The sequence below is a fragment of the Rattus norvegicus genome, chromosome 5 (assembly GCF_021556685.1).
Source record: "Rattus norvegicus strain SHRSP/BbbUtx chromosome 5, alternate assembly SHRSP_T2T, whole genome shotgun sequence".
NCBI classification, from domain to species: Eukaryota; Metazoa; Chordata; class Mammalia; order Rodentia; family Muridae; genus Rattus; species Rattus norvegicus.
This window is the reverse complement of record NC_141538.1, coordinates 119,292,333-119,314,581: the sequence shown is the minus strand read 5'-3', so window position 1 is coordinate 119,314,581 and position 22,249 is coordinate 119,292,333. Positions and strand designations below refer to the sequence as shown.

General features: G+C 48.5%; 2 protein-coding genes across 3 annotated transcripts in view; both read left to right on the top strand.

The window, feature by feature from the left end:
- Positions 1 to 483: 483 nt before the first annotated feature.
- The window catches only part of Kank4 (KN motif and ankyrin repeat domains 4), a 63,928-nt gene continuing 42,162 nt past the window's right edge, over positions 484 to 22,249 (top strand). The window contains exon 1 of one of the 2 annotated variants that reach the window (XM_087549051.1): positions 484 to 748. The gene's annotated coding sequence lies outside the window, so the exon portion shown is untranslated. 2 annotated transcript variants of the gene reach the window in all.
- Positions 15,614 to 21,001, top strand: LOC148005930 (uncharacterized). The gene is made up of 4 exons (XM_087551521.1): positions 15,614 to 15,766; positions 16,127 to 16,221; positions 17,414 to 17,508; positions 20,643 to 21,001. The coding sequence occupies exons 1-4, from the start codon at positions 15,686 to 15,688 to the stop codon at positions 20,723 to 20,725; spliced, it is 354 nt and encodes a 117-aa protein (XP_087407647.1). The 5' UTR covers positions 15,614 to 15,685; the 3' UTR covers positions 20,726 to 21,001.

The following is a 22,249-nucleotide window of genomic DNA, read 5'->3' as shown; positions in this document are numbered from 1 at the left end:
AAGACTGATTTTTAGTGGAGCTGCAACATGGGTTTGGAAGGAAAATCAAAGGGAAATAGCTTAGGAGACATCTAAGTCCTGTTGTGAATGACTCTCACACTTCTACACTCCTGCTAGGACCCCACTGCTCACAGGATCTCAGTTGTCAGGCCTTGGTTCGAGTTCTGACTTGGGCAGTGATTACCGTGTCTGATACTGTTTCTCCAGCATTGTGGGGACAGAAACGTCTAGACTCTAGACTCCCGAGTCTAGACGAACTTAGAAAAACGCACGGGGGAGCCCTGGGGAAATCTGGAAAGCGCCTAATTCAGGCTGGGACTTTTCTGGTTTCTTTTCAAAAAGTTTTTCTTCTTAACACTGTCCAAGGCTAAGACCCTCCCCTCGGTGTCGCAATTCTGCCCCTTCCTACACACCAAAGCCCGCGCCGCGTCAGGAAGGCGGGGACTCGGGTAGCGGCGGCGAGGATCCGGCTCCTGCGCTCCCAGTCCCGCAGCCGGCGCGGTAGGTGTGCCCGCAGCCAGTGCGCCCCGGCTCCAGGCCCAGCCGGCCGACCTGAGGGCGCCCGGAGGGTGTGCGCGCCCCGGACAGCAGGGTGCGGCGGCGCGCGGTGCGTGCCAGGACGCGGACGGTGCAGAGGAAGGAGAACTGTGCCACGGAAGACCGTGCAGCTGCAGCTGCGTGCACCCCAAAGCCGGGTGGGAGCTCGCGCTGCTCCTCGCTTCCAGCCAGAACCCCGCGGCTCCCCAAGGTAAGTGGCCTGGCGTGGACACCCGCCCCGCGCTACCCAGGCTGCGCCCGCAGCGCTCCGCGACCCCTGTTAATGCTGCGTCCCTGCAGAGGCTGCGGCAGCCTGAGCCGGGCGTTCGGAGGGTCGGGGAGAAAAGAGGTTTCCAGTTCTGGGGACTGAGGAGACAGTAGAAGGGGGGAACTCGTTGTCCTTGAGATTCAGCTGGTGCAGACCCTCGCGGCTGGACGCTGCGGTCCTGGGTGCAGCTTGCGGGGACTTGGGGGGCGCCTCCCGGCTAGCTTACAGGACTACCTACAAATCCCTGAGTCTCTTTCATTTTGAAAAACGTCGCGCCTGGTTCCTAGCCCGCACCTTCCTCCTCCTGACTGAAGTTTCTAGAGCTACGGTGGGATGCGACCTTGGGCAGAGGGAGGAGGGCTGCCCTGGATCCGTGTGCTAGACGCCAGTGTGCTAGGCGCTGGCTGAGGATACTTTGCTAAGCCCGCTTGCCTTTTGGTTAGTTCCCCTTCCCTTCCCATCGTCTTTAAGGTCAAATCTTTGACCCCAGAACTTTGTCGCTGCAGACTGGCCGATTACAGACAGGAGCTGAAAAGTCCATGCGTTCTACCCCTAACTGGAACCTACTCTCCTCATGGTACCCTGGGCTGCAGAAATCCAGACTACTACTTCCCAAACACCCTGGGATACAGACTTGTAGGATGGGGATGGGCATTTTCCAGGAGGTAGAGGCTATTCCATTTCAAGGATGACCCCTGAGGCTTGTGCAAATCGGGCCAGGGACGAAATCACCTGCAACCAGTGATGAGGTTACAGGCAAGAGGGGAAGGCATCTCTAGTTTAAAGTGCAATCCCGGAGGACCTACCCGAGTAAACCAAATTGGGCTCCTTAGTTTCTCAAGACAGGGCACAGAAAAGCATGTTGCTTCCCACGGAAGCGGAAGTGGGGTCCACACTGGCATCGGCTTTAAAGTCCAGTCTTCTATCTCAAGGAGGTATAATGTGTCCAGGGACAGTGAGTTGTGGGAATGTTGTAGGAGCCAGAGGAAAAGCACAGAAGTTCAGAACCAGACATCAGGCAAGGCTTTCAGATATAAAGGTAAACATAACTATACACTGTCCTCAGGAACCTTGCAGTCAAGGGATTGGACCGGGATGGAGGTGAATCACACCACCCCGGTGTAGAGTTCTGCTGAGTTCTTTGATTCTAAACTTGGGCTCCCTGAGAACTGGGGATGGGCTGAGTGTCAGCTTGAAGACTGAAAGCTAATTGGTTAGATGGTGGATAGACTTCAGATAGAAACAGCCTGTGAGAGGACCCTGCCCAGCAGCCAAGTTCCTGTGCAGGAACTGAAAGCCTTTGTTTGCTGAGGACCAAAAAGCCCAATAGGCACGTCCCTGAGCTCTGCATTCCACTGACTGGGCCAATCAGTGGCTTCCTTTCTCAGCCATGGTGTTGGACTATTACAGGCCCCTGTCTAGGTCAAATGCATAGAGAAAGACAGCAGTTTCACAAGAACTTTCTACCTACGCCTTTGTTAAACTGCGTGAGGTTCAGAGCAATGGTTCTTTCCCATGTGGTTTCCCTCTGTCACAGCCAGCTCGCAGCTTGCAAAAAACCTTTACTCAGCATTCACTGGAAGTGGTGGCTCATCCAGTCCTGTGCAATCGAACCCATGTTTCGGGAAAGAAGATGTGGAGTGGGAAGGGGGTGCCCACATGGCGTTATTGGACCTGGCTCCTACCAAGCTCTCTAGCCTCACCTCTGCCTTCCTACCACTCCCTTGGCCCTCTGCAACTGCTATGCTGCACTCCACATGACAACTGAGGCCGTTCCTGGAGCATATGCTGCCTGTGCGCCTGGCATTCTCTCTAAACTACTGTTCACTTCCTCACGCAGGGAATGTGTGTGCTGCCACCAACTTCAACATTAAGCCTAAGCTTCTCCACAGAAGGCCTTTCTTGACCACATGAGTTAAATGCTGCCCCTTCTTTATTTCCAGTGGCCTTGGGACATATGCCCGTAGTGATTCGCATCAGTGGCACTGAGGACCCTTAAGCAGGACTTTCTGGTTATATTTGAGTCGCCAAGTGCCTGGTACAAGGACACATAGAAAGTACTCAACAGATTACTTTTTTGAATGGAAATCATCTAGTATTTGTTAATTTTTGAGGAAGAAGGGGGAACGTGCGTGTATCTTTGAGAATCTGATGAAGACTACTGGTCCTCTTCTCCAGTGTGTGTAACTTCTCAATGTCATGCAGACAGTTCCCACTTGACCCACCCCATTTCCCAAACCCTGGGGCTGTAATTTTCCAGAAAACAGGGGTCAGAGAGGGGCAATAACCGCTGTGTTCCCACAGCTAGTTAAGACCAAAGATTCCAGACTCCTGACTCGCAGGCTCAGGCTCCCCCTGGTATTCCCAGCCTCTCTGAGCCACACGGCAGCCTCTCTCTATCCCTGGCATTTGTGAAGGCCACTATTCATGACTACAAGATAGATATGTTGGACTGTCTCCGTTCAGCATGAGCCTAAGGTAGAACGGGGGGGGGGGGGGCAGGGGATCTTATTATGGGCAGAGTTGACAATTAAGAAGACAGATGAGCCATCTCTCCCTGCCCTGTTTGCCTCCCCTGGCCTGCAACATTCATTACTACATCTGTTTCAGCTGGAGGAGGAGGACACAGACTTCAGTTATCATCTGAGCCCCGGATTGGGTCTGATGGGCCAGGCCATGAGAAGGGAGGCTCAGCGATTGGCTCCCCACAGAGCATGCTAAAAAGAGGCTAGAGAGAGCGCTTGCTGCCACCCCATACTTTTTGCAACAAGATGTTTGCTCCAGGCTCTCCCATTCCTGTGTGCGTCTTCATTTGTCCAACTCAACCATCAAAATTGTGCATCATGCCTTTGTTATGTGCCAGGCACTGTGCTGGTTCCTTTAAGAGTGAATGCAAGGCTTATGGCTCTGCTGTGTAGCAGAAGGAAGAGGCATCTTCACTTGTTCATGCCTAGGAAGGTAGGGGATGGATAGTACTTCTGAATCCAAAGTATGCTAGCCGTAAAGCTCAGACCTCAGGGCTGGCACTGTAGACTAGTGGGTTGTTCCCAGCACTGCAAGGAAGCAGAAGAATAAGACGCAGAAAAGCTGACCTTGGTGTGCGTTACATCATCTGAAAGGGGGTCTGATTCTTCGTGGTGAATGGATTCGATAACAGCACTTTCTCATTTATATTTGGGGGTTACACAGATAGAGCCGTTACAGATGCACTCACTTCTGGGTGTGAGATAGGAGCAACTAGGATGTAAGAATAGTGCAAACGTATGTCCAACTGGCATGCGTGTCTGTACAGCCGTGTTTGGGTTGGTTTCTCAAAACCTCCAGTGCACAGATGGGAAAATGAAAGGTAGAAAGGTGTGCTGTGCTTGGGGTCTTGGAAGTAATACTGAGATTTGGCAAATAGCTCTGGACCTCAGGCAGAGAGAACCACTCTGTGCTCTTCTTGTGGTAGAGCAAGTGGGAGGAGACTTGAAGACCAAGGATTCTGGAATGGGAGCCCAGACACACCGCTGCTCAGCTATGTGCTTTACAGCTGAAGTCTAGCTTCTTGGTGCCTCGGAATGCTAATCTCCTGGGTGAAGGGTGGACTGAAAGGCTTTGTTAGGCCTGACTGGGAATGGCTTCTGCTCTCCACATATGAAAGAAGAGGGTTCCTCCTCTAGAAATACACCCGTCACGCTTCCCAATAAAGTAATGTGGTCCCAGATTTCAAGTAGGTGGTTCATGTGATGCTCAGACAGCTGTAGTTTACTTGTCCTGAAGCATTCCTGCTTCAAGAAAAAGTGCCCACTGGATTTTCCCCTAGAAGAACCCAACTGTCTTGCCTGCTTCTAGCCCACAAAGGCCTTTCTGGGCGCATAGGCAAGGTCAGAGAAAACAGTCCCAGGCCCCCTTCTCAATGTTTCCCTAGAGTAAAACTTACTAGCTATTAATTATATGAGTGTGTATAAGTGTATTGTGAGTGCGCATATGTGTGTGTGAATGTGAGTCTGCATGTATGTGTGTTTATGTGCATGCATGCATGTACGTGTGTGCATGTGTGTGTATGTATGTGTGTGTATATTTGCATCTGCCCAGTTTCCTTTAGTATGTGTTTCTGGGCTGGGCCTCTGACATCAAGTGACAAGGGGCAGAGAGTTGTGGCATGGGGACATTTTTTCATAAAGATGGAGAGTAGCCCCCGAAGCCCCCACCCTTCCATAGAGGTATGGCAGCATGAGCATTCCTCACAGGACACGGGCCAGAGCTCTCAAGAGCTTCCAAATGCTTCACTCATTGTGTGTTCCTTGCCTCAACAACTTTTCACCTCCCAGGATGTAGCCAACCTAATCCTTGGGGAAAGTTTAAAAGATACAGTTTCAAGTTGGGTGAATACAGAGCTTAACCAGGTCTAGGATTACCAGTTATGATGTTGGATATGTGTGGAGGAAGGGCATTTTATCATTTTTGATAACGTTTTATCATTATTGTTTGACCTTTTATTGCATTTCAATTGATTTATTTAGTGTGTGTGTGTGTGTGTGTGTGTGTGTGTGTGTGTGTGTATGTTCACCAGTACCATCGGATACTCTCTTCTCCTACCATGGAGACTAAACTCAGGTCATCAAGCTTGATGACAGGTGCCTTTACCTTACTAGTGTTTGAATTTCTTTTTCTCTTTTCTTTTTTCCTTAATTAATTAATTAATTAATTAACCTTACATCCCAACGGAGGTTTCCCTCCCTCCTCCCCCTCAGCCCTCACACCCCTCCCCTCCCCCATGTACTCCTAGTGTTTGAATTTTTAACATTATTTTCATATGTCAGTCATGTGATCTTTCAAAAAAAAGAAATATCAAAGGTCGCGGGCCACCTGCAGGGCTTGGAGGGGGAGAGGGCAAATGGTGTTACCAGTGCTTGTGAGCCAGGCAGAGGACAAGGGTTACTTATCTTCAGCCTCCTCCACCAGAGAGCTGATTACACTGAGGTAGGGCTCTTCTGACTTGGAAGGCAGAGATGCCTGCAAGCCCTGAGGGAGGAAGAGAGGAGCTAGGCTAAGCAGTGTTGACATCTAAGCCCAGGCTTGAGACAGGCCATGCTGTGGTGAGGGACCCACCATGGGCTCAGCGGCACTGTCCACCCCACACTGGCCTCTCCTTCCTTGTTCCAGCCATTGATCCTGCTTCCTGGGAACTTCTCTTCACCAGGACCTGGCAGGGGTCAGGCAGCCTGGGCACGGGCAGCTGAGAAGGGTTGTATCGTAGAATTGGGCCTTTGGGGCAGAAAGAGTGTGATGAGGACCCTTCAAAGGTAAGAGTAAGCTGGAGCACGGATGTTTGTCCTGGGGTCAGCTACCCCAAATTCGCATTTACAGAATTTAAGTCTGTGAACTTGGACTGGGGGTGGGGTTGGAGGAGGGGAGGGAGAGGGTGACCTCTCTGCTTGACATTTTGTTTCTAATTGTCAGCGTTGGCCACAAACCACAGTTTGTGCTCAGTCCCCGTGACACTGCCACCAATAGCAAGAATAGATCGTTTCGTATTATACTTTAGTTGTTATAGATATTGTGAAATACTATTCATGTTGATTGCATCTGAGATGCCAGTGGTTGCTACATCAGCTTCTAAAATGTGTAATTTAATGAGTTAATAAAGTACACACATACGGCTGCATCACGCCCTTGTTTTCAAAGTGTAATAATTATATTTTACGTATATTGGTTTTCTTTATAGTCAAGTTATATATTTTCTTTTACGGACCCTGAGAAAGGTTTCATAGGCTTCACCAAAGAGGCACAGGAGTAGTCAAGAGTCCTGAGAGGAAGTCTCCCACCCTGACCTTTCATGGACTTATCTCTCTCCCTTTGGATAGAGAGAGGCATTCCTGAGTGGTAGTAAGTTTCATTTAAGAGTTGGCGGATTCTCAAAGGCTCGGTTAGTGCTTTGGGTGGAAGGCTTTGATGCACGTCCCAAAGTCAATTTTCAAAACGCAGGCACACATGGGGAAACTTGTTCGGCCATTCCCAGCAGCCCACAAACCCACCAGGCCCAGCTGTGATGGCTTTGCAAACTAGGCCCATTGAATAATCACCCTGGTTGGTGTCCTGAGCAAGCTTTAGAGATTCTGTGCAAAGGAACTAATGATACACTTAATCAAAGGTGCTCTCCAGCCCTGGGAAGAAGCATCCTGGAAGTGGTTCTGGAGTGAAGGGGCTGAAGGGAGCCATCGTGGAACGGCAGGAGACTGGCCAGATGTCTATTGTGAGGGGCCAGGAGAGGAGAGGACCGCACAGTAGCAGTATAAGAATGCTTGGGTTTCCGTTGGTTTTTATTTGTTAGAGGGTCTTACTGTGGAGCACGACGGGCCTCAGACCCTCACTTGTCCTTGTCCATTTCAGTCTCCTGAGTGCTAGACTACAGGCTTGTGCCACCACACCCACTTTCTGCTCCCTTCCAGAGAACGTTCAATGTGTTTCAGATACACCAAGACCTTTACCAGCCACCCAACGAGGTGGGGCTGTCACTGTTCTCGTCCAGTTGCTGAGTCAAATGAGGTCCCAAGAGGTTTTTTTTTCCCTGCAGATCCAGGCTTGTGTCCCTTTTACCCTGGCCCAAGGTGAACCATTTCTGGCCTAACCTTCTCCCTTATCTTTACCCCTGTCTCTCAGCATTTTCAACCACCAAGTGGAGCCCCATGTTAGCTAAGCCCATGAATGATGCCCAGTGGTGTGAAAAGTCTCTTGCCTACGGCCAGAGCTGAGGCCTCTGAACTACAGTGGCTTCTTCAGAGAACTACTGTTCGGATGCAGTCTGCTAGCCCAACACACTGTGGTTCTGGAAGATCAGAAGGCCAGAGCACGTCCCTGTCAGTGAGGATTCTACCTGTAATATGGGATGGAAGGATTTTGACAGGGTACACAAGGTCCCTCCCATGTTTCAAGTCACCAACATTGTTAGTGAGCTCCTTATTGTACTGGATTATATAGTAGTCATCTGAGGTAGGGAAAGTCTCACTATGTAGCTCTGGTTAGTCCGGAACTTGCTCTGTAAACCAGGCTGGCTTCAAAGTCACAGAGGCAGATTCTGTCCCCCGAATGCTGGGATTAACGGCATGTACCACAGCTGGCTCTTCAGGGTTTTCCAAAGAATTTTGCCTGTTTAAGAGACGTGATCTCTTCATTTGCTCTTTGTTTCCCTGTCCTGATTATAAAATGATTTTGAATTCCACTTTCTTGTCTGTAAGGTTGGTTTAAAATCCCAGCCCACTGTTTCCATTGAGGACTTGCTGAGCTGAACCTCTTGTGGACGTTTAGTCTCCTCTCGACTCTGGAACCATATGGATGTTAGTGCTCCTTGGTGCATTTTGAAATTCCCCCCTGCCCAGGGTAATGGCGTTAGGATCCAGGCTTTTGGAAGGTAGCCAGAGCATGCATGATGGTAGAGCCCTTGTGAAGGGGACTGCTCCTTATCAAAGGAAACCCAGAGAGCTTTCTTATTTCGTATCCTTTGTGAAGATATAGCAAGAAGTTGGCAGCCTGTATACTGGGAGCAGGTCGCCCGAACTAGTCTGGGCTGGCACCCTGGACGCAGTCTTCCAGCATCTAACTGTGGGAAGGAAGGAAGGAAGGAAGGAAGGAAGGAAGGAAGGAAGGAAGGAAGTATCTATTATGTGAGCCACCCTGCTTCTGTCACAGTGGCGCTCTTAGAGTTATCCTCTAGGTGGTCCTCCTGTTGGGTCATGAAGAAAGAGGAAAGGAAGGAGACCCCGAGTGACAGGCTCCTAGCAAATGCTATTTCCTAGGCCCAGAAGCCAAGACCTTCCTGCAATGCTGGGGTGGAGAAGACTTGCTGGGGTAGGGACAGTGACTGGGACCTTTAGCCTGTAGCACAATACAGCTGTTGTCACCTCCACCTAGTAGCTGGCTCTCTTAAAAAGAATGGTAGGTGATAGTGTTTTTGCCTGAATATATGTAAGTGTACTGTGTGTGTGCTTAGTGCCCAAGGAGGACCGAAAACGCCCTTGAAGTAGAGTCATAGGCTGTTGTGAGTCACCGTGGGCTACTGGGAACCAAACCTGGTCTTCTCTTGACTGCTGAGCCCCAGGTCTGCCATTTCTTGGGGGGTTTGTGACCCTGTTCTTTCTTCCCTGCTTTCTCTTGTCTTTTCTTTCCTCCCTCACGTCCCCCTCAAATGTTGCCTGGTGGAGGGCACAGGGCTAGGCCCTCCACTGGGCGATGAGTACTTGGAGATGGGGTTACCCGGCTGTCTCATGAGGACTGACAGACTGAGCAAACGCTGCTGGGCACAGGCACAGGGAGGGGACGCAGCGCTGTCTGGTGTGTAAATCAACAGGTAAAGCTGTCCATGGGGCGGGATAGGAGTCACAGACTGAGAAAGGAGGGGAATTCCAATTGAGGGAAGTCTCCCAAAAGGAGAGTCTACATGACATGCACAGCTACGGGGTGCACAGAAGGCTGAAGATGGTCACAGTGTCCCAGACTCACCCCAAGTCATAGCTGGCTGCAGCATCAAGATCCTCCTTTTTCTCTCTTCCAATGTGCGTGATCTAACAGAAAGATTTCAAGTTGGAGAAACCAAAGCAGTCCCAGAGTGTGCAAGAGGTGAGAGAGGACAATAGAGATGCAAACTGAAGCCTGGGAGCTGTGCTAGTGAAGCTGATCCCTGCAGGATGCCCTGGTGGGGTGGGGAAGATGCTGGCAGAGGCACAGGTTGCCCAGGTTCAGGCGAGGCATGCACCGGCTATGTTTATGACAGAAGCTGGAGGTCCGGCTAGAACTGTGGCCTGAGACTACATCCCCTAGCCCACCTCTGACACTGTGGGCCTCCCCTGGCAGCATCTGTTTGCCTGCACAGTATCTTAAAAACTGCTTGTTAATTCTTTGAGAAGGTCATGCAGTGTATTTTGATCTGTATAGCATTTAAAAAATTTTTGGTCAACATTTAAAAACCAGATTTTACATAAGTCCACATTTTTGCCTTTTTCTGAGGAAAGAAAACACCCTTGGGTGGAAATGCCAGCCTTGAATTAATCCCCAGAGCTGTATATACCCTGAAGTGGGTCTTCACGTAATAACTGTGGTCCCACAGCCTTTCAGCTTGCTGAAATCTTTGCACAATATCACTCTAGAATTGATGTCACGTGCCCAAAAAGTACCAAAGAATTCATTACAGGGGAGGAGAAAGGAAATTCCAAAGGCTTGGCATTGTGATCCCTTTATCAGATTGGGCACTGAATGCCACCACTCTTTGGAGAAAGTTTAATTGTCAATAAAGAGAAAGTGAGCATTTGAGGTGGGTGGGCGGGTGCCTTAGGGCCTGGGTGGACAGGAAGTGACAGGGCAGTGCCATACTGAGAAGGATACAAATGGTGGGGTCCCAGGGGGAGCACATTCGATCCTATCAGTTCACCGCAAATATTTCAAATAATGGAGAAAATTCCAAACTGTGAAGAGTTGGTGGGCAGAGCTATGGGAAAGTAGTGGGCTGTTTTAGACTTAGCTCTGTCCGTACAGGAAATACACACACACACACACACACACACACACACACACACACACACACACATATATGGTTTTCAGTTAGATAGATGGACAGATGGACAGACAGATATAGATGGATGGATGGAAAAATAGTTGTTGATCTACAGATGGACATTTTATAAATCAAAATGGGTCTTTATTGTGCCACTATGCTTCTGATGCTCCATTTTGAGCTGTCATGTCCAGGCTTGGATTAAAAAAAATGTCTTCCACAGGAAACACTTCTGGCTAGAAAGAGTGGGCTTTGGACTGTGTCCTTCCGAGCCTCAGTTTTCCTCCTCTGTAAAATGGGGCTGAGAGTCCCTTTCTTCCAAGGGCCAGAGCAAAGTTTTAAAAGGAAGTGTGACTGGCCTCAGGGCAGTTCTGGGGTCCGGTGATCCCAACCCACTGCACCAGAGGCAAGTGCAAGCCCCGCCTACATCTTCCATTCTTGGGATTCCACATTCTCCACTGTTCCTCATGCTGTCATGCTGGGGGAGGGCCTGGAGGGAGAGCAGTCTGGGAGGAATTATAACTTTTCACCATATGAAATCTTTTTGATGTTGGATAGACTTAGAATCTCAAGTAGTTCGTTAGCATCAGGTTTTGCCTAGGAAGTTTTTCCTGAAACACCTTTTTGGTTTTTTTTTTTTTTTCTTTTCTTTTTAAATTCAGCTGAAGGAAAAGTCTCAAAGTTGGGTATCTGTTCTCTGATCGAAAGGCCACATCCTGCCTTTGCTGGTGCCTGGAAGTGGGGCATGGGGTGCTTTTCTACTAGACAGAAAGTCAGCCCCTTAACGGAACAGAGACAGAGTGCCCTGGAGTGCCCTGTCTCTCTCTGCCACACCTTGTCCTGCCCTCTGACTTCTTCCTTCAGCACCTCCTCCCTTCCCCAGCTAGACTCCAGCAGTACCATCCTTCCTTTTAAACTTTATCCTTGCTATGGTTAATTTGTTTTCATGCATGTGCACGCGAGTGCGAGTGCCCCGGGCAGCCGAGGTTGCCTGGAGCTGGAGTTACAGGTGCTTGTGAGCTGCCTGTGTGGGAACCACATGCAGGCCCTCTGGAAAGTGACTCACGCTCTGAGCCTTCTCTCTAGCCCAGTCCCTTTCTTTTATGTGACCCACCATTAATAAAGCAACTTGGCTTCCCTTACTTCGTTAATACTACTCCTAAGACTTAGCTTGAAATCAGTATTATGGAGCCAAAGAGAGAAGAAGCTAAGGTCTGAGAACTTTTGATATGCCCTAAACTCCAACACAGGACAACGGAAACCAACAGGCAAATCTGAGTTTAACATCTAGACTTCCTGGCTCGCAGGCCACAGGAGTCAGGCTGTATCATGTTGCTGCTTTCCTAATTACTACCAGACATCTCCTGGGGGTGGGGGGTGGGGGTCAGCTGAGCTCTAGGCCGTCAGGGATTGGGGACGGTTTTTAATTGTGTATGTATGATGCATGTTTGTACGCAAGTATGCCACAACGAACATGCAGAGGTCAAAGGGCAATTTGAGGAAATAGAATCTCTCCTTCCGGGAGGGGGAGGGGTTGGGGGATGTTGGCCCGGAAACCGGGAAGGGAAATAACAATCGAAATGTAAATAAGAAATACTCAAGTTAATAAAGATAAAAAAAAAAAAAAAAGAAAGAAAAAGAAAGAACCAAAAAAAAAAATCTCTCCTTCCAACAAGTGGGTTCTGGGACCCAAATTCGGGTCTTTAGGCTTAGTGGCAAGTGCCTTTGCCATTTCCTGAGCCCCGGGAAACTCTTTGGGAGGCAGGGTGTGTTTGGCATTGGTGCTCTGGAAGAGACCGGTAGAAACAAGTGGCTGGGGTTAGCACTAAGGTCTGTGGAGGAAACAGAGCACACGCGCACACACACACACCCAGAGTGGGGGATGGGGGTTGGGAGGATGGGAAGTATGAAGTTCAGCCTGGTACAAAGCCAGGACACCAAAGTGAAGTTTGAATCAGAAGTGGCCCGAGTGTCAGTTCTTATGGCCGGTCACTGGAGTCTCTGTGGATCTCTTCTAGACACTTGGCTTCATGGTAGACATTTGGTGCCTTTCTAGTCCCATTCAGTGCACATCATGTAATCTTCACATACCCCAGAGGATCCTGTTCCTCATTCAGGCCATGTCTTCCTGGCCCTTCCTTCCCATTTCCTGCCAAACCTTACCTATATCCCCTTTCTCTCAGAAGAGCTGAGAGTTCTGTTCACATAACCTCCTGCTTAAGCCCCTGTACAGGCCTCCGACACTTAGCCTGAGTTTAATATCACTATTGCCTGAGAGACCAGTCTTTGCCAACAGCAGTATAGTTTGGGTCTCATTCGAAGCATTTAACATAACCCAAAATAACGACAGGTAGGATTAATTGTAGCTATATTTAGCCCGGTATATCCAAGGTGAGTTAATGTGGACTCAGTATTAGGAGAGCGAAAGAGAGGCTTGTATTAATGTCTCATGCTAAGCCTCTGAAGCCCACCTGGGGAGCATTTTATTGAGGCAAGTTGCGTTGTAGTGCTTTAGGCACAGGAAGCCAGTGGAGAGTTATGGGCTTTCACTATTAAACCAAGAAAACTCATGAGCGTTGGTAAGCTTTGGGACCCCTTTTTAATGAGTGCCTTGGGTAAGGTGACCGTCAACAGATCTCAGATGTCACATGCCACAACTGCATGCTTGTCCATGCCTACTGTGCTTGTTCACATAGATGACAGAATATAAGCTCCCTCCTTTGCTGTGTGTGTGTATCCTCTTCTGTGCTCTATAGTCTCCCCCTGACTCCTCTGAGGTTAAACTTCACTATCCCACTTCCATAACTCAGGACAAGATCTGTGTGAAATCCATGCCCTTTGGCCTCTTCTGCTACACAACACCACTCAAATTTGTCCCAAGGACCTCTCGCCCCATTCTTCTCACTGCCTGGTACAAACCTCAGCTGCTTTTCCCAAGTTCCCAGAACCCTCACTCTCTGCCTTTGCCTCTGCCTGTCTTCCTAAGAGAAGGTGGATACCATGTGGCTTAGACACCCTCATCTTCACCTCAGTGTCTCTCCATCCTGCTTTTCCGTGCATGCCAGAGATAAACTTTCAGAATCTTCCTTCCCCACCTCCAGAAACTCTCCTGATCTGTGGTCTGTGGGTAAAGGCCATGAACCCTGCCACCAGCACCTCTGGCTTCAAGTCTTAGCTCCTCCATGATATCACTTAACTTCTGGCTGGGTCCACTTGGGCTGCTGTTACAAACTGCCATACACTGGGTGGCTCAAAAACACAAGAAGTTTGCTTTTTGCAGATGTAAAGGGTGGATGTCCTAGATCAAAGATTTGACAGGTTTGGTGACTGGTGAGGGCCACTTCCTGGCTCATAGAAATCATCTTTTTAGCGTGTGTGTTGACACGGTGGGAGGACAAGACAGTTCTCTAGAAAACTCTTGCAGGAGGCTTCATCACAGTCAAGAAGGCTCCATTGCACCCACCAGAACCCCACTCCTGATACCATCTCGTCCAAAGGCGGATTTAACATGAACTAGGGCACAGTCCTCCCTCTACAACACTTTTCCTGAGTGAAGTTTGCTTTTTGTAAAGTGAGAGAAAAAGTAATTAAAACACCCAGCTGCTGCCGTGGAGTCTTCATCTCAACAGAAGACTTTAAGGATGAACTCAGGGGAAAGCTCAGAGACAGTTTTCTAAGTGTTTAAAAGTACAACCTCAGGGTAGGCAAGATAGATATCTCAGCTGCCTCAGGGAGGAGGGAGATGGAGAGAGAAAGTGCACCAATCTGTAAGCAGCCACATGGTGGGGAAGAGACTCAGTTCACAGTACCAGAGAAAGCACACTTAAGCCCTGGCCAGCATCCAAAGGAAGAAGAGGAGAAGAAAAAGAAAGAGCTCAGAAAGACGGACAGATCTAACAGAACCTTCCAGCGGCTCTGCAGAGGCTGATCTAGGTGCAGAGTTTCTAGGAAGGAAAAGTATATTATCTCATCAAAGGAATAGATATCCCTCCCCATCCCTTTAGCATAGTATTTGGTGGAGTGGTCCCTTGGCTAGGTGATTGGTCTTAAGATGATTGAGAGGAGACAATGACATGTGTCCACCCAGAAGTAGACTACATTCTCTTGACTAGAAGGAAGAGACTTCCTTAGTGGCTGTCCAGGGCTACATTTGGACAGGCAGCAAGTGTCCCTTCCTCTGTGTTTCAGTGAAATGAAGGAGTTGGGCCAGTGAACTGCACAAGTTGGTCCACACTTCTTGTGCTTTAAGAATCTGCTTCTATCTGTTTTAACTCAGAGCCCACTTACTGTGTTCTCTGTCCATGATAAATGTTTGCATGGCAGAGAGAGCCCAGGAGGCATTTCCCTAGCTGTGACAAAGCTGAAAACAGTGCAGGATGGCAAAGCCAACACTCGGGAACCTGGCAGCTGTAAGGCGTTATACGCCTATGCCTGCATTTCAGATCATGGCTGCCCTTGGGTTGGTGAGACGCTCAGTGGGTAAAAGTGCCCCATGGGCAAGCCAGAAAACCTGGTTTCGTCGCCAGAACCCAGACGGTGGAAGGAGAGAACTGACTCCCAAAAGTTGTCCTCTGACCTCCACACATGTGCTATGGCACACTCATATCTGCAGTCACACATCCACACACACAATAACAGTAAATGGCTTTTAAATGCATCGCTGCTGTTCCCTTGAAGAACAATGACAAAAGGAGCATTTGGTGAAGAGTCAGTCTGCTCAATGTCTCACCAGACTCACAACTCCCTTCTCCTCCCTCCCAAAACCAGCCTTGGAGACTGTGCCTATCTGTTATACACTCTCTAGAGGCCAGTGTCTGGGCACAGGATTCCCTCATCCCAGTCGCTTCTTCCTTCCTGTTCCTCCTCTGCTAAGGGATTTAAGACTAAGTGGGGCAGACTTCTAGCCCCGCCTCCTTGTTAGCCAGGAATGTGAGCACCTGAAGCCACCACATGCTTTCCTCTCCGCCCCATTTGTTTGGCGAACTCATATTTATCATTCACAGGCCAGCTCAAGTTTGCCCTCCTGATTCTCTCTGAAGCTTTGCCTGCTCCATTCTCAGACCACCAGTCCTTATTTAGGGTTTCTATTCTCCATTTGGGACAGTCAGCTGCTTAAAGGAAAGAACCCCATCTTACTCTCCCGTGAACCCACAGAACCTGCCCCAGTGTCTGGGCCATTGTTTCAGGTGAGTGTGCACTTCCTTGAGATCGGCCTTCGATGCTTAGCATTTGACTCCAGGCTCATGGCTGTGGTGACAATGTTATCATCGGCATGTTAACATCGGCACCATCTCTAACAGTAGTGAGGAGATGTCCCCTGGGGCCTCCCTGGCTCTGGAGAGGGAAGCCACATGCTCCAAGGAGCTCTGGTGAAGACAGCCTTTATGTTTGGCTTTGTAGGCGGAGGTCGAGGTGCTCCAGAACACAAGTGGGTAAGTATGCTGGGCAGGCCCCAGGCTTCACACACATGCCAAACGCCTGCTGATGGCAAAGAAAAGGAGGCCTTGTGTGTGCTGGCAGTGCTCCAAGAGAAATAGGCCAGTTATTCTTCTGTGTTGAACATAGCTCCCTCCTTTAAAGAAGAACAGCCCCAAAGGATAAAAAAAAAATCTCTCATAGGTTCTAATAGATCCCACGAAAAATTCAAACCACTTGCTGCCCTCAAAAATATATCACATGGATAATTAGTTGAGCCAACTGCCTGTATCCTTCTGGGGCGTGGCTGTGGGTCAGCCCTGTGGTAGGAGGAGAGGTGCAGTCTTCATTGCTTAAGTGTCATTCCTTATTGCCAGGGGTCTGAAGACCTCGGAAACAGGACCTTGATTCTTCTCCTGGGCTTGACTTCTGCTCCTGTTTTGAAGGCCAGTTCCCCACCTTTGAATCTGAGGTTAGTCTCCTGCCACTTACCCATTCTAAGCAACCAAGTTCCCTCAACTCAGGCCTTTTGGACAGTTGTGAACCGTGCATGACTCAGTCTGCCCAGTAAAAGTCCATCAGAAGACCTCACTGCAACGTAAGTTCTCCCTGTGTGGTCTTTATGACTCCTACTGACTTCCTATACATTGGATTCCAAATCTCCACATAGGAAGAGATTAATAGTACTGGTGGAGGGGAGGGTCAGGCAAGAGTAAGAGATAACCGTGTACTGCTTGGCCATAAACGACAAAGCAGCCAATAATTGCTGGGCACCTATTGTTTTCCTCCTGCCCCTCCCACCCCAGAACGACAGTGTTTTCGACATGCCAAATACGGTGTTAAGAATGGGTATGCAGTTGGACATGGTAGCTCATACCAGAAACCGGGAGCACTTGAGAGGCTGAGGCAAGAGAGTTGACTTGAGTTTGAGGTCAGTGTTGGTTCCAAGTAAGTTCCAAGAAGGTCTGGGCTACATAGTGACCTATCTAAATACACACATAGAGAGGTACATGCACGCACACACACACACACACACACACACACACACACACGGAGGGGGAGGGAAGAAAAGACAGAGAAAGACAGGGGGGGGAGCACCTCTAATAGGCAAACAATACAAACAGGTTGGGGAGATGACTCAGTAGGAGGGTGCTTGCTGTGGAAGCGTGAGGACCTGAGTTCGGATCCCCAGAACTTTGTAAAAGCTGGGTGTGGTGATGTGATGCCTGTTGTTCTAGCACTGGGGAGACGGAGACAAGAGGACTCCCTAGGGTGCGCTGGTCAGCTAATCTTGCCAAATTGGTGTGCTCCAGGTTCAGTCAGAGAGCTTGTCTCAAGAGCAGAAGGTGAAGTGTGACAGAAACACTGACCCGACTCTCTCTCCTCCATGAGCACGAGTACATGCACAGGTGCACAGAGACACCACAAACAACAGGAGCAGCCAGGTAGCCATCCAGACAGCCTTAGGGAGTAATCTTCAGAGCTCCCTTATAGCTGGGAGAGCTGCATCAGAAGGTAGAAAGACTTGCCAAGGGCAAATCATCTAAACTCTGGAGCTCGGAGTTTAGTCAAGGTCAGCTGGGCCCCTCCCCTCCCTCTCCAAACCGGACACCCCATTCCATGTGTGCTGCTCAGGGTCGTGACCCCAGCATCTCTTTGTTTAGTGGAAACTCTCGGACCGGCTCACGGAACCAGCTGGCGAGCATCAACAAACTCTTCACGAGATCTCCGAAGAATATGGTTTACAGACTCACTGAAGGCGAGTTTACAAACTTTTGTTTTAAAAGTAGGTTAAGTATTAAAGTAGGTTAAGTAGTGCTGGGAAAACTGGATTTCCACGTGTCGAAGATAAAAGGCACTTCCACCCCTCACTCCACAAAGCTCAGTTCAAAATGGATCAATGGCCTGGTGTAAGACGTGAAACTTTGGAACTGCTGAAGCCAATACAGGAGGAAGCATTAAGATACGCGCATGGGCAAGGACTTCCTATAAAGGAAGCTGATACTACATGGAGTGATCCCAAGAACTGACAAATGGGACTGTGTTAAATCAGGACATTTCCATACTACAAACCCAGAATCGCCAGCGTGAAGAGACATCTGGGCAGGGGAGGGGGTAAATACTCACTAGACAGGGAATTAATATGCAGTTTTTAAAACTGCAAACATTAAATACACAGACACCATCCAGTCAGTAAACTCTGCCAATGAACTGAATACATAGGAGAGGAATTTAAACGCCTTTTTCAAGTACTTATTGGCTGTTTTTATTCTTTTGGGAGTCATCAGAGAAATGCAAACTAAAATAGTTTCATTTCAGCCAGGCAGTGGTGACACACGCCTTTAATCCCAGCACAGGAGGCAGAGACAGGAGGATCTTTGAGTTCAAGGCCAGCCTGGTCTACAGAAAAAGTTCCAGGACAGCCAGGGCCATACAGAGAAACCCTGTTTTGAACCCCTTTCCTCCCCCCCCCCAAAAAAAGAAAAAGAAAAATTCCATCTTTTTCCAATCAGACAATAGACGATAGTGAGAATGTAATGAACAAGAAGTTATTGCCAAATAGAAATGCAATTTTGTGCAACCAATACAGAAAACACTGTGGAATTTTCTCAAATTTTTAAAAACATACACAGCATTAAGACCTACCCGTACCACTTCTGGGTATATGCCCGAAGGGATGTAATGCTACACACACGTTTGTTGCTCTACTAGCCCCAATACCCAAGACACAGGACCAGCCCAGATGCTTATCAAGTTGAATGGATAAAAGATATAACATAGATACACAGTGGAGTTTTATACAGTCATGAAAATGAAATCACGAAGAAATCAAGAAGTCAGTACTTAAGTGAAGTAAGGCAGACTCAGAAAAACAGAATTACTTTCTTTCATATGTGGAACCTAGGCTTAATTTATACAAAATAAGCATTCGTATTACAAACATAGTAAGTAAAAACTCCATGTATTATACAAACACAGAGTGAAGTAAGGACAGGCATGGTAACACATGCCTATAATCCTAGTAGTCAGAGGAATGAGGGGAGAAGATAGAGAACTTGAGGCCAGCCTGGGCTAGGAAGCTAGCCTGGGCTAGGAAGCCAGCCTGGGCTAGGAAGCCAGCCTGGGCTATAAGGCAAGCCCTGTCACAAACGAGCAAAATGCAGAGTGCAGTGTGCAAGGCCTCACTTTGGATGGCCGGCTTAAGCAGCTTCCAGTCCTGGGCCCTTGATCCCCCTCTGCCCACTACTCTCATGCCACTGGAGGTGTAGGGTTGAAACAGGACCAGGGCAGACTTCCAAGTCTTAACCTTGCAGAAGCTCGTGTGTTTTTATCTGCCATTGGGGCAGGACGGGATTGGATTCGGGCTTTCCACCCAAGGCTGCTACAGTGGCACCCCTCTCTCTGACTCTGTGGAGAAATGCCCCATTGGCAGGAGATCCATCTCCCTAGTTATTCAAGGCAGAAAGCTTGGATGTCATTCATCCCAGCTCTATACAACTCGGTGAATGACAGGAAAACAAAATTAATTGGCAAACCCAAAACCTTGTTTCTGGCTCAAAGATATGTCTTCAGAATGGCAATTTTGACAGAGTGCTAGTTCTGCAAATAACATTGTATATAAAGTTGATGACCATGAAACTTAACTGCTACTGTCTGTTAAATGGCCGTTAAACACCCTGAGTCTCCTTGGAATCCTTCAAGGTTGTTTGAAACCTAATTGCATTTTTATTGATTAAGACAGACTGCATTTTTCCCACTCTATTCCTTAGCAAATAAATTTATTTATGGACCTATTGCATCCCCTGAAAATATTTATATTTTAATAGTCACTTGATACCCCATGAGCAAGTCTGTGATGGAATCCAAGTCTAGACTCCTTTGCTGATCTTTAAAATTAAAAAAAAAAAAAGCCAATTAACTCTTTTATGTTATGGGTGTTTTGCCTGTATATATGTCAGTGTACCACATGCCTAAGGAGGCCAGAGGGGAATGTCAGTTCCCCTGGAACTAGAGTTGCAGACAGTTTTGAACCGCCATGTAGGTGCTTGGAATTGGGCCCAGGTCCTCTGGAAGAGCAGCCTTTGCTCTAACCACCAAACCATCTCTCCAGGCACCTTTGCTAATGTCTCTTTCTGCTTAGGCTCCAAACAACTTGTTTCACAGACAGTTACAGAAACTGAAGCCCAGAGGGTCCTTCCACTCTGTGCTTAAGAACTTGTTCCGTGTACTTTGACACACCCTACCTTGTACTAGATTGGTACCCTTGAGCCTGTAGTCCATGTGAGGACATAACCTACCTATCATGACCACTAAGTAAGCAGCCCTACCATCAGTACAGGACAGTGTGCACCTAACGATTATCATCATAACCATGCAACTTAACGTCATTATATCTAAGCCTTATCTCTCTCACCATAAGTCACTCATAATGGGGAACAGAACTATTAATGGGTATTCATAACTTTGCCCGTGAAGTCTTCTGAGGAATTCCTTTCTGAGGAAAGGCCAGGCACACCCTGCTTCGGTGCGGCTCTGTTACTATGTAGGCTGGGTGCTCCAGAGAGAGTAAAGGCCTGGACATGGAGCCAGCAATGGAATTCCTGAGGAGAGGGCAGAGAGAACCTGGTGATGGTGAATTGTGCCAGGTGGAGAGAAGGGTGGTGGAGGCGCCAGGGGATGAGACGCAGAGGATGCTGGGAACAAAGCTCTCCGCCGCAGTAGCAGCTGCTCTCCTGGAGCAAGGTGCCCAGAATAGCGGAGAGGAAAGCAGAAGCTTTGCTTTGCACTAAGAATGTTCTTCTCCTTCGATATTTTCTCTGGAGACTACAGTGAAGGTTTGGATAGCTTCCAATTAATTTTTTATCTGCTTAGCTGCTGTTTCTTTGAATGCAGTGCGGAGCTCAGGCTGGGTCATGAGGCAGCCATCTTTGTCTCATTTGGAGAGGAGTCAGAACTTCGAGGGCCCCAGGTGCTGAGGAGGGAAGACTGAAGGATGAACACAGAGAAGGTGCTTAATTGATCTTGGCAGCTGTTTTTATTATTGTGTTTGGTACTGTCTCTGTAGCCAGAGGCTGCAAACAAAGGTCAGCAGAGGGAGTGCGAGCAGGATTCTGGCAAGCAGTCACTCCAGTGAAAGCTCCATTATTCTCTATGGAAACTGGGAAGACCGGCCATGTTGTTTTTAGAGAAACCGGAGCGTCAGTGTCCTCCAAGGCCCAAGGCAGACAAGCACCAAGGCAGAGCTTCTAATGGTAAGCGAGGAATCTAGAAGGCAAAAGCTGACTTCGGCTGTAGTGTGTGACATACACGTCACGGGGTCTCAGTATCCCCCCTAGGAAATGAAGCTCGGGACCAAGGTCCTGTTAGAGATTTCTCTTCTCTCAGGTGTAAAATTAGCAAAAATGGCTGCACGGACATTCATCACTTGCACAGTCCCGGCCTGGAGCTGGGAGAGGTTTGCAGAAGCAGGAAGAGGGGTCTTGACTTGAGAGAGGCCACAGTGTGGCTTGAGGGGAGAGGAGACGTCTAGTGGAAGTTGGCCTGTACTGTGTGCTGTATGCCCAACCATTGATTGATGCCTCAGAGCTGCTCTCGAATGGTTTAAACCTGGGGTGTGACTCCCAGAAGCATGTTTTCCCAGTGACCCCCACCTATTATTTTAGTCTGTTTCCTAAGATAATCCTAGGTAAGAGAATATCTGAAACTGGATAATTTTGCACAAACAGGAATTTACCGAACTCATCGTGTTGAGGACTGGTAAATCTAAGAGTGTGGTGCTGGCCTTTTCAGAGGGGCTTCATGGTGTACCGCCTTGGGAAGGAAAGCAGAGGGGAGAGAAAGCAGAAGAGTGACTGAGGAAGTGAAGGCCAAACTCGATTTTTGTGTGAGCCGACTCTTTCAACAGCTAACACTCCCAAGGCATGCATCTACTCAAGGGGGCATAGCCCTGGTGACTCTGTTAGGTCCCCCCCCTCCTCTCCAGCACCGTGGTTTAAGTTCCAACACATTGAAACTTTGAGAGACACATTGAAACATAGCAGCCACATTAAGTACCACAGGACAAAACTCAGGTCGCAGCAGTGCACAGCCTTCCCGAGTACTGCCAGGTGGCACACTGGATGAATCCCAGCTGTTTCTAGCAAACATTCAAGCTGATGGAAGTCTCTAGAGCCCTTTGTCTCTCTGGTTCATCTCTGATGATACCCACCTTCCCTCGGCTGACATACTGCTGAAATTAAGTATCCGTCATCCTTGTTTGACACACACGGCAAATGTCTACTCTGCAGACTGAACTCGTAGAAGGCTGGATAGGGTATTGTGCAATTAAAGAAGACAAAAACCAAACAAACATTATTGCCTCCACCAAGATCTCTAGGGATTGGTTTTCATCTGCAGTTTTGTATAAACTGATTCCTGAGTAGGCAGGCTGTGTGTGTGTTTGAGCCAAGAAAAACCTTCCTCTCAACCCAGAAGGCAGAAGCCATAGCCCACAAAAGTGC